The sequence below is a fragment of the Sciurus carolinensis genome, chromosome 1 (genome assembly GCF_902686445.1).
Source record: "Sciurus carolinensis chromosome 1, mSciCar1.2, whole genome shotgun sequence".
NCBI classification, from domain to species: domain Eukaryota; kingdom Metazoa; phylum Chordata; class Mammalia; order Rodentia; family Sciuridae; genus Sciurus; species Sciurus carolinensis.
The window spans coordinates 47,753,883-47,765,964 of NC_062213.1; the positions used below are offsets into that span (position 1 = coordinate 47,753,883).

The 12,082-nt window shown below is 37.5% G+C and overlaps 1 protein-coding gene and 1 long non-coding RNA gene across 5 annotated transcripts in view; one reads left to right on the plus strand and one right to left on the minus strand.

Annotated features, from left to right (window-relative positions):
• Ripk2 (receptor interacting serine/threonine kinase 2) overlaps nucleotides 1–8,907 on the minus strand; it is a 41,551-nt gene extending 32,644 nt beyond the window's left edge. The window contains exons 1-3 of the mRNA XM_047553289.1: nucleotides 8,303–8,907; nucleotides 3,713–3,866; nucleotides 1,138–1,293 (exon numbers count right to left, since the gene is read on the minus strand). Coding sequence (XP_047409245.1) covers nucleotides 1,138–1,293; nucleotides 3,713–3,866; nucleotides 8,303–8,475 — 483 coding nt within the window. The 5' untranslated portion in view covers nucleotides 8,476–8,907. The remainder of the gene's footprint in view (nucleotides 1–1,137; nucleotides 1,294–3,712; nucleotides 3,867–8,302) is intronic.
• LOC124985009 (uncharacterized) overlaps nucleotides 8,819–12,082 on the plus strand; it is a 122,106-nt gene continuing 118,842 nt past the window's right edge. For 3 of the 4 annotated variants that reach the window (XR_007108771.1, XR_007108768.1, XR_007108773.1), the window contains exons 1-2: nucleotides 8,819–9,448; nucleotides 11,306–11,516. This is a non-coding gene — a long non-coding RNA (uncharacterized LOC124985009). The remainder of the gene's footprint in view (nucleotides 9,449–11,305; nucleotides 11,517–12,082) is intronic. The other variant, XR_007108774.1, reaches the window with a different exon arrangement.

Consider the following 12,082-nt stretch of genomic DNA (forward strand, 5'->3'; position numbering starts at 1 on the left):
ATGAAGAGAAATTAAACTAAAGAGGCTAAAGAGGTGGTAAATAAGCAAAGGAAAAGGTGTTCAATGTCATTAGCTATTAGAAAAATACAAATTAAACCATTATGACATATTACTATAGACCTATGAATAGCTAAATAAAAAAGTGATAATACCAAGTGCTGGTGAGGATGTGAAGAAGTTTGGTCTCTCACACATTGTTGGTGGAATGTAAAATGGTACAGTCATTCTGGAAAGTAGTTAAATAGTTTCTTAAAATAAACACACCCTTACCATATGACCCAGAAGTTGCACTCTTGGGCATTTATCCTTGAGGAATGAAGATTTATTTAGTCATAAACCTGTAAAGGATTACCCATGGCAGTTTTTTTTAACTGCCAAAAACATGGTAAAAACCCGTAAATTCCTCATTAGGTGAATGGTTAAATACCTGCAGTATATTCACACCATGGTATACCATTAATCAAAAACAACCAACTACTGACCCAAGGAACAATCTGAATAATACAAGGCTATTATGTTCAGCGAACAAAACCAATCTCAAGGTATCAATACTTTGTAATTTCATTTTTACTGCATTTTCAAAATGATTGAGTTATATATGGAAGATAGATTAGGGATTGTCAGGAATAAGGGATGGTGAGTGGGATGAAATGGGTATAATCATAAAGCGGTAGCTTGAAAAATACCTTTGTAGTGATGAAATAGTGCTACACCCTGATTCTGTGATGGTTATGCAATTATACATGTGATAATGTCACATAACTACATACATACAATGTACTGATTCCTGTCAAATTCTTGGTCTTGAAGTTGTATATAATTATGTGTATGTAACAGGGAAACTGCGTAAAAGGTACATGGGATCTCTTTGCAACTTACCATGAATCTATAATTTCAAGATACAAAGTAAAAAAAATTAGAAAGTATTCTTGACAATTTCAGTTAAGAAACAAGATGACAGCATTTTGTGCCATAATTCTACTTATTTCTGAAGCTGAGGAGTAACTAAGCCACTACAGTAGGAAGAAGGAACATAGAAACTAGGGATATGGAAAAGGGAAAGGTATTAAATTGGCTAGGTGGAAGAAACAACTAAAAAGAATTTAAAAACAGATAAACTTTAAAAAAAATAATTACCTTAACATGAAATTCATTATCCAACAAGATATTCTGAGTCTTCAAGTCATGATGAAGTAGAGGAGGATTCATATTATGCAGGTAATTTACACCAAGTGCAATTTCATGCAGGATGCGGAATCTTAATGGCCAAGGAACATCGGGATATTCAGTTTTCTTTATATATATGAAAAGGAAAAATAATGAAAATTAGCACCCGAACTTCACTACATTTCACACTGAGGAAATTAAATCCATAAGGAAAAATACTGTGAACTAAGGTCAAAAAATACTGTAAACTAAGGTCATTTTTATATCATAGCATCAATTTGATATTAACATTTTTACTTTCCTTACTTTTTGGAGAAAATAATGATAATCTTATAGTATTAATATTTCCTTAATTACACTGGTCATGCAATCACATGGTATTGGTTCTTCTCTTTTCAACTAACATAGCTATCAATTATTTTCTACTTGTTTATAGCCAGATTGACATTCCTACACTTACATGACTCTCCCATTCTTTGGTTGATTTAGTAACTTGTGCACTGGCAAGCACAGACACGCAGAAAATTACACTTGATTTGTTTCTGATATATAACCAATTCATTTAAATTTTCTATTACTATAAAACCATACTTTATTATAAGAATCTTTGCATCAATTAAAAATTATGACCATGTTATTTTTTTGAATAGTAAGCATTAATATCTCATACTTTGTATCATAATTTATATTCCCTCCTGAAAAATTAATCTTTGAGAGTTTTCTTTTTGTGAAGTGGACAAAGATCATTTTTGTTTCTAAACCTATGTAATAGACACATTTGGAATGTTATGTTTTATATTTCCTGATATTTATAACTGATATCTGTTAAGAACACTTAAAATAATTGTTTTCTGAACATACACATTAATAAAGCTTCCCAGGAGAATGAACATACTCAGAAAAATCAATTTGGGAAGACTGACAATGAATCATTAGGCACACACTGCTTGGTACATTTTTCCAAGTGCTATGAAAAAGTCTGTTTCTACTGAAAGTTCAAAACTGTTCTTGAGAATTTTTTCTGCAAATAAGTCTTCTTAGGGTTCAGTGATCAATTTGGTAGGGGGAGTGAATGAAATATTTTAGATTATTGCTTATAGTATATTTCCATTTCTTAAAATAATCTTTTGTGATCACTGAATTATAATTTAGGAAACTTAAAAGACACCCAAAACACTCATGTCAAATGCTACTTCCTCTGGGACATACAAGGTCCTATTCCCTGAAGTAAATTTTTTTTTTTTTTTTTTTTTTTTGGTGGTGCTGGGGGTTGAATCCAGGGCCTTGTGCATGCTAGGCAAGCACTCTTACCAACTGAGCTATATCCCCAGCCTGAGTAAATGCCTTGTAATCTCTAAAAAGGCAATTTTTTTTTCTAAAAATTATGCATTTTGAAGGAATAAGCAGGCCTCCCAACAGCACAGTGTTTGCTATATGAAGGCTTTTGGGCATGGACACAAGATGGAGGGCACTCACTCTAAATTTATCCTCTCTTCCAGGAATTAGCAATACCCCTGAAGGAGTGTACAGAATTTCCAGTGGGTTCCAAATTTGGGTGCCAGAGTATCTCTGGGGGTACGGGAAGAAAACATTAGAATTTCTACTTATATTCATCTCTCAAGGAAAACAATTTGCTTTTTAATATTTATATTTTGTTTGCTGAGATGGTTATACAAAACTTACAGACTGACAACAGTTACTTCACTCCATCTTTGTTTCAGATGTCACAAGTCATGAGTAGAATGGGATATATTCTAAAATAAAGAGGAAGCTACTCCATGAGTGGCTGACAGTGCGATCTACTTTCCCTTGGTCGCTGACAGAGCATGTGATATATTGTAATCAGGAGTTCCACTAACTAAATTTTATAGTTATATTATGTAGTTTTAACTAAACCAACTCTCACAAAATGGACCAAGTGGTTTACAAGATTTCTCAAGAGAAAATGCAGATGGGAGATAATTATAAGGTAAGTTCAAGCAAACAATAATAATTGAATTCTGAGAGTGAAGGCTCCTCATACTGGTTTATTGAAAGAATTCAAAGCCAGAAAAACTGAAACCTTGAGAAAAAAGGTAAATGCCTCAAATTGCTGTCTCTTATTGGCAAACAAAGTATTTGGTACTCGAATAATTAATTTTGCCTCTTAATTCAGAACTTTGTGAACTGGTATTAGTAACATTTAATATGAACTCCAAATGTCATTAATATGAAAGAATGGTTTAACAGTGGATTACACTATATGCAGAGTTTATCTTCTCTCTTTCCTACCTGTGTGCATATGCATACAGAGATACTGGAATTCATTATAAACATCAGGAATAGTAACCTACACAAAATAATCAAGGTCCCTTTGAAAACAAGGCCTGACTCCACAGTACATCTTAACACCACAAAGTCACAAAGTGGAACTTTGCCACTGTTTTTCAATATTCTTACTTTGATTCACTAATAGAAACCCAAATAATCAAAATGAATGTAAAACCAAAATATACGGTAGTTTGAATAACAGAAATGGTAACTAATAAAAATATATAATACTTACTCTATGGAGGAGTTCATTTAATGATCCATTTGGCATGTATTCAGTAACTATTCCCAAAAATTCTGGCTCATTGCAAATTCCCAAAATTGGAAGAATATAACTAAATCTAGCTTTGTGCAAAATTTCAGCTTCTCTTAAAACATCATTTCTTTCACTAAGGAAAAAAAACATAATTATTTTGAGTAATGAAAAATATATAATTATAATGCCTATAAGATTAATTAAGCCTGTATTTTTTTCCTTAATTATGTGACCTCAAGTAAACCCTGAAACTTCTCTATCCCTTAGTTCCATTATATTTAAAACTGATAGTACCCACCCTATACATTCCACAGGACTGTTTAGAGACCAAACTTAACTTTTAAAAACCACTGTCAGGTCAAAGTGCTATACTCAAGTTACTATTATGTGCTTTTCCTAGGAAAGGAAAGTATATGGTGCTTTAGAGTTTATAAAGTCTATCTATGTTAGAATGATTGCTGCTTGAACTAATTGTTTATTTTGTATCAAATAGATTCAATTAGAATATTATATTAAATGTTATAGTTACATACCATATACAGTTTTCCAAATATCCTGAATTTTGAAACATTTAAATCTTGTAGATTTAAACGACTAGATGATAATGGCTGCATAAAGGTTAATAATGTTTAGAAGTTAATATACAGAAAAAGAACACTGAGAACAGGTAAATGCTTTTAACAAGTCCCTAGTCTAACTCTGGATACCAGGTTCATTTGCTTATTCATAAACAAAACAAATATTTTAGTATAAGAACTGTGCTCAGCATTATGGAGTATATAAAAATAAAAAGATGTAGTCTCTGCCTTCAAGCTACCCAGAAATCTTTCAAGAAAAATAAATAAAAATGTCAGGCAGAATGTGATAAGTGCCACCAAATACAAACAAAAATAAAAATGTATAAATAATAGAAATATTTGTATTTAATATTTAAATTTAAGTAGAAAGGGAGAAAAGAAAATATAAATGTATGTAAAGAAAAAAAAAAGAAAAACAAACTACAGGAGTGCCAAGAAAAGAATAATTTTGGTCTGGGGGAGTCACACGGTCTTCAGGGAAGTAGGATTTCACCTGTACCTTATGGATGGACAGAATTTCAAAACTGGAGACAGGGCAGTTACGATGGATGAGGAAGGATCTTGCTTTTCTAGTTCACATGTGCACCCCCGGGATGTGAAGAGTGTCTTGTGCATAGTAACACAGATGTCCAGTAGATATGTGTCAAGTGAATTCAAGAATAAAAATGAAGGTTATGTTCAGGAACTGTTTAATAGGGATCAGGATATGCAACAGTGTATATAAAACAAGTAAAGGCCAACAAGACAGGCTGGGGTCATCACGGAGTCCTAATGTCAGGGTAGGTGGCTACTCTTTATTTGCTAGTTATGATTAAAGGTTTTAATCAGGAGGATGACATCAGTAAGACAAAATTTGAGGATGGTTAACTTGGCAGCAGAATACAGGATCAACAGAAAGAGGAAAGGTCTGAAAGTCAGGTGTTAGAAGATTCTAATACTGGTCAAGCTGTGAATCAAGGAGAGCCCTACACTACAAGAGTAGCCATGGAAATAAAAAGGAAAACACTAGCAGAATAGAATGATTTAGCTGGGTTGCGGTGAGTGATTATGGGGGATTAAAAGAATGGAAGGGAATCGAAGATGTCATCAGTTTTTAACCTGGATGAGTGGGTGTTGGTAGCAATAACAGAAATAGAAATGCTTCCAGGAGAAGCCTATTAGGCAAGTGGTGATGATTAGCTGGCTCTTAAAACACCCAAGCTCTGGATGAATGATTGCTGAAAAAAGAATAGCAACAGACATTCCTACTCAGACTTATAAGGCCTGTTTTAAGAACATAAAAACCAGAAAAAAGCAAAAATAAAAATCTTAATTATCTTTTGAGTAGATAAAATACTTTGCATGTTTCAAAATACAAGAGTTGCAAGAAGACATAAAGTGAAAAGTTTCTCTCCTCCCTGTTTCTCAACTACTTCATCCCTACGTGTGAGGAAAAATTTTATCAGTCTGTGAAACTTGTTTAATTAAACTCATATTCCCTAAGTTCAGAGTGTTTCCATATTTTCCCTAAGGGTTGTGAAACATTAAGACTGGGTAGCTCCCTTATAGGGAGTCAGGATGAACCTGACAATTACTGGATACTAAGAAAAAACTACTGAGGAAATACTGTGGAAGTTCCAGTGATATTTAAGACATTCTTTCCTCCTTGCATGTGCTATCATCCTAAGATCAATCCTTAAAAATTGACTTCATTATCTACACTTTATAAATAAGGGCACTGAGGATCAGAAAAAAGGAATACTTTTCTAATGACCACACCACTACAACTGGAAGGGCTGGAATCAGATTTAAGTACAGTCAAGATATTCTAAAGCCTATGTTCTATCAATTGCATTTCTTGATTACAGAAGCAAGGAAAGTTCATGAAGTCAGATTTCAGGAAGACTGTGAGAGTTGGAAAATTTTTAAAAAGCCAAGATGTAAAAATTAAAAATGTAAAATATAGCTTTTTATAGCTGTATCACTAAAATTACCCAACTCAAAATTCAATAGAAAAAAGACAGTTATGTTATCTAAGGGGTACTTAAACAACCAATGGGATTCATCTATTCAAAAGGGGTGGGAAGATGTTGTGGAATTTCCACTCATTGGATACAAGGTTATGAAGAATGACTCACCAATCATTAAAACAACATGTGACATCTCATATTTTTCTTTTATGTGATCCCAAAGAACAATGCAAACATTATCCACACCAGAGCCTAAGAAGTATATAGACTGCATTATTCACATTTTTTAAGTGAGGAAATAAGATACCCTGCAAGTCAATTGCGTAAGCCTGGTCCTATTCTCAGACTTCATAAATACTGCAAATGTTAAGATTGTAAGCAACAAGTGGGAGGAAAGAATGTGATGTTGTAATGCTAGTTGTTTCACTAGTCTTATGGCTTATTTTGAGGACAGAATTAATTTCTTACTCAATTTAGTGACAAATTTTATACTATGAAAACTGTTAATGAGTATGGGGACAAAACTCCCGTCTCACTCCTTGGCCCTCAAATGGCACAAAACTTAGAAAAATTAAAATCTTGAAAAGCAGCATCCAAAATGGGAGAACCAATTGACCTTAGAATATGTAATGGTCCATTAGGTGCTATATCTGCATATGATATTTGCAGAGCTGGTCCTAAAATATGTCCATCCTTTCTGAACAACCACCACCCTTTAAAGTTGACAACACACACACATTCACCCAGCATCTGCTCCACAGACTATTAAGGTCCAGGGTAAGCACACACTACATCTTGTACATTGCTGAACCCGAATTATGATACACAAGTGTATACTATCTTGTTCCAAATGTACATTGCAGTCTAGTCCCTAGTGAAAGAAAAGTCATAGGCAGATGAAAGTCTAGAATTTTGGCAGGGCTGAAGCTCATTTATCTGATATTGATATTAACAGCTTTTAACCGAACAAGCATCTATCCTGATACATTTTCACATTAGATACAGGAGAAGAGAATGTCACAGCAAAGGATGTTAATTTACTAAGAACTGAAAGCAGGGCCTAGTCAAACTTCTGTTGGACAGAAAATACACAGGATGAGTGACTAGACCCTGACTAAAATATACAGTCACAAGTCCATGTGACTGTAATGGAAACAGAAAGTAATGCTAGATTTTTCTTAAAATGTGAACTCTAGGCTAAAATTGTTCCAGGTTGTGATACAATTTTTGACCATTTAACATTTTTCTAATTCAATTTATTGTTAGCAAAAATAATACACATTTCCTCTGTGGGCAGTATTCCCTGTGATAGCAAGAGAAATTGAACTGCTATGAAAGGGTTTGACATTTGAACTTTCGTGACCACATGTAATAAACCACAAACAAAACAAAAACAGCAAAAACCCAAATCAAAACATCTCTAGGGTAGCACTGTCCAATGAAAAGATACGATTTCAGATTTTCTAGTGGCCACATTAGAAAAGTGAAAAGCAGCACGAGGTGAGTTTTTAACTTGTATATCTAACCCCAAAAAGATACCATTTCGGTACGTAATCAATATAAAACTATGGAGATATTATAATTTGGTTCAAAATCCGCTGTGTATCCTACATTTACTGCCTATCTCAATTCGGATGGTCACATTCTAAGAGCTCAATAATAGCTCTTGTGGCTGTGCAATCCTAGAGCCCAATTAAAAAAATAAATAAAGAGCAAACAAAACCAACACCCAATATACAAATACACATCGGTTTCAATAAACAGCTTTTAGAATTGGGCTGTGATTGCTGATTTTTGGAGTAGACAACTTCGAGAGTTAAGAGGGAAGGCGAAAAGGGCGGGGAAGAGAAGAGTGGAGGAAAGCCACTGACTCATCTCCAGTTGTGCAGTTTCTCCCCGCGTTGCCCAGCGCAGGGCTCGGGGACTACCCAGAAGTGACAAGGGGGCGACCCCAGGAGTCTCCGCCGTTGGGGTTCTGGAGCCCGCTCGCCAAGGGGTATGCCGCGCTCGGGGCTCCCCCTGGATCCGCGCTGGCGCCCTACCTGTCGAGCAGCGGGGTGTGGATGTGCAGGTGCTTCACCGCCACCTGGACGCGCCAGTCTGCGTGTCGGGCTGACGACACGGTGCCGGAGGCGCCGCGGCTCAGGTAGCACAGGTCGGCGAGCTTGCGGTAGGGAATGGTGGGCAGGGCGCTGCAGATGGCCTCTCCGTTCATGGTGGCGGCCGGCGGGTTCCGGGGCGCCCGCCGCTCCCCAGCTCCGGACGCCCGGATCCCGGCCTGTCCAAGGGGCGGCGAGCTCCTTCCTGCGCGGGATGCTAGGTCGCCAGGCCGCCCATGCCCCTGGCGCCCACGCGGGCCGCCGCTTTCCCGGGCCGAGCGGACTCTCGCGGACACTCGCGGACGGCGGGTCAACTCCGCGGCGCCGCGTCGCGCTGAGGAGGAGCTTCCTCTCGCCGGCCTGGCCCTACCCCGCGCGCAGTTGGGCCGGCCGGCCCGCTCCTCCTACCCCAAACTTCCCAGGCGTGGTCAGCGGGCCGGCGGGCCGGCCGGGGCGGGGCCGGGGTCCGCCCACTCGGGCCCTCGGGGCGGGTCCCGCCGGGCCTGATCCCCGGTTCCTCCGATGTCCCTGCGGTTTGCGCGACTCTGAAGGGTCAGGACTGGCTGCCGGCGGGGGCTGGGAGAGGGAGCCCGGGGCGCGCCTTTTGCCTGCTCTCCGCCCCGCCCCCCAGGTTTGGAGGAGTTTTCCTTTCGGGAAAGTCCCTCGGAGGCCTGTTGGCCGGTGTCAGGCTGACCTTCACAGGCGGGAGGGTTTCCCTCTGCGCCGCGCGTTTCCGGTAGCCCCCGAATCCAGCGATGGCGGGTGGGGGATTGGGGTTTGGGGGTGAGGCCCCCACTCCTTGACTCTCCGCCTGCAGGGGAAGCGCTTTGGAGAAGTTGGGTAACTTTAGATTCTTCACACTGAATGAGGGCCTCAGTTCACCTGCTGACCTGGACTCCAGCTTTCCTCACTTCCTATCACTTAAGGAATAAGGGTTGGGGGAGAGTCCCGCCTTGGTGGAATAGTCAGATGTTTAGCTCCTGTGACATGCGCCTGTACTAGGGAACTGCTCTGCCACCTCCTTCTTAACTTGCACAAGTATACAGAGATTGAAAAAATAACCTTGAGAGAATCTATCCCTGATTCTAGGTAAGACTGCCAAGATTTACAGGTTCGGGAGGGATGCTATCAGTGTTAAATGCCTAAAAAGATTGCAACCATCGTTCATTTTAAACAAACACCTTTCTAATGAGATGCCCTTTAGAGGGTGTGTAGTCCAAATGCAGGTAGTTCTTGGTATCCCATACTTGTGGGGGCCTTGCTTCTAGGACACTGAGATTTGCAGATGCTTAAGTCCCTAATATAAAATGGTGTAGTATATATAACTTAGTCATATCTCCCCCATCGTTTTCCTTTTCACTTTTGTTGTACTGAAGATTAAACCCAGAACCTCGAACGTGCCAAGCAAACACTCTTCTACTGAGCGAGATCATTAGCCCCTCACCTATGCTTTAAATCATCATAGTTTTCACCTGTATACAGTTTTAAAAATAGGTATTCTTGGTTATCTGTGGAAATGAATTAAACTATATACTTCCAACTAAGACTACATATTTTAAATATATGGAAAATTTTTATATATGAGAATATACATGTGTGTGAATATATATTATCTCGTTTAATTTCCATAGTGAATTGGTTAAAGACAGAAAACCTAAGGAATACTAATGCATTGACAAAACAAGAAACAAAAAATAGAATAATTATGCAAACTAGTCTTAAAAATAACCATTGTATCTATAGGTTGGATTCATTTGTTTGAAATTATATAAAATTACTTCAAATTGGGCTAGTGGCACAGGCCTGTAATCCTGGTAACTTGGGAGACTGAGGCAGGAGGACTGCCAGATTGAAAGCCAGCCTCAGCAATTGGGTCAAGCCCTAACAACTTAGGGAGACCCTGTCTCATAAAAAATAAAAAAGACTGGGAATGTGACTCAGTGGTTAAGTGCCCCTGGGTTCAGTCCCCTGTGCTAAATAAATAAAATTACATCAAAATTTGTTTTTGGTTTACTTAAAAAAAATTGTACCTGTATATGTAATTTTAAGAAGTTGAAGCTTTAAATCTCTCATCTCTTCAATTAGAAACAAGAACAAAAAATTGAAAAATAATCCACTTGAAAATGCACAAATCCAAGAATTCCAAACATCTCATATTAAAAAATGTTCTATTTTTCAGTGTAAAAGTACCTAGAAAGTTTTAAAAACACAAATGCCAACAAATCTTTATAATTGTATAAATGTTCTACATGAGAAAACTAATGATTTGAGGTACATTTGGTATCTTTCTGCCCCCAAAACTAAAAATTATACCTGCTATAGCTAATGATGTGGAGTTTCTTATAAGTAAAAAAATTACCAATTTTTGCAGTTAGAGTACAATTATGTTTCACATTTAGCCATTTTATATTCAATCCTAAAATTGAACAGTGTCTTTTAAAAACGGTTTATCTAAGATAATTAAGCTGCGTTAAACACAATGTTTCACATGTCAATTGGGAAAAAGTAAACACTTCTCATTAAAATCATTAAAGATTATATTAAAATCATAGTACTAATACTATATTAGTTACATTTTAGTTATTACTATTATTATTATTATCATTATTATTATTTTGGTACCAGGAATTGAACCTAGGGTGCTTAACCACTGAGCCACGTCCCCAGCCCTTTTCATTTTTTATTTCGAGACAGAGTCTCACTAAGTTGCATAGGGTCTCCCTAAGTTGTCAAGGCCAGCTTTGAACTTGCAACCCTCCTTCCTCAGTCTCCTGAGCCACTGGGAAAACCAAATGCTATGGACTGAATGTATATGCCCCCTAAAATGTGGAAGTCCTAACCCCTAGTTCCTGTGACCGTAACCATATTTTGAAACAGGGCGTTTGCAATGGTCAAGTTAAGGTCATTGTGGTAGGCCTTAATCCTATATGACTGTGTCCTTATAAGAAAGAGAAATTTGATCTCGGTGACAAGCATGCATAGAGGGAAGACACTGAAGACACAGAGAAAGTGTCATCTACAAGAAAAGGAATGACAGGCTGCCAAGCTGAGGAATACTGAAGCTAGGAAAGAGGAGTGGAACAGATTCTCTCTCATGATTGTCTGAAGGAACCAACTCTGCCAACTCCTTGATTTTGGACTTCTAGCCTCCAGAACTGTGAGTCAGTAAATGTCTGTGTAAGCCATTCAGTTTGTGACTTTATGTTGTAATAGTTCTAGATATGAATACACTCAGGGAATATGTTTAAAAACTTTTAAAAATTTTATAAATTCACAGGAAGTTAAAAAATAATACAGAGAGGTACCATATATCTGTCACCCAGTTCCCCTCATGACTGCATCTTATGTAATTAAAATACAATATAAAAGCTAGAAATTTGGTATATCCAATGGGTATACATGGTCCTGTGCCCTTCTCATCTGTCCTCAAACTGGTAGTTCTGGATTTAAGATAGAACGGATTAGATTAACACTTCTTAATCCTGCCTCGTAAAAGAAAAAAAATTACAATGAAATGAAATTACACTTTAGTCCACAAATTAGATGTATGGTTTATTCAGTGGAAGACGGACAAAATAATTTATCTTAAAAATCACCACTTTGAATCCCATACCTAATGAAGAAAGGAAACCAAACTGGTCAGTGTCCACTATTCATTATCACATATTCATTTTCCTATGTATGTCCTAGAAACATTTTCTTCTATTCATGTAATATGATTTT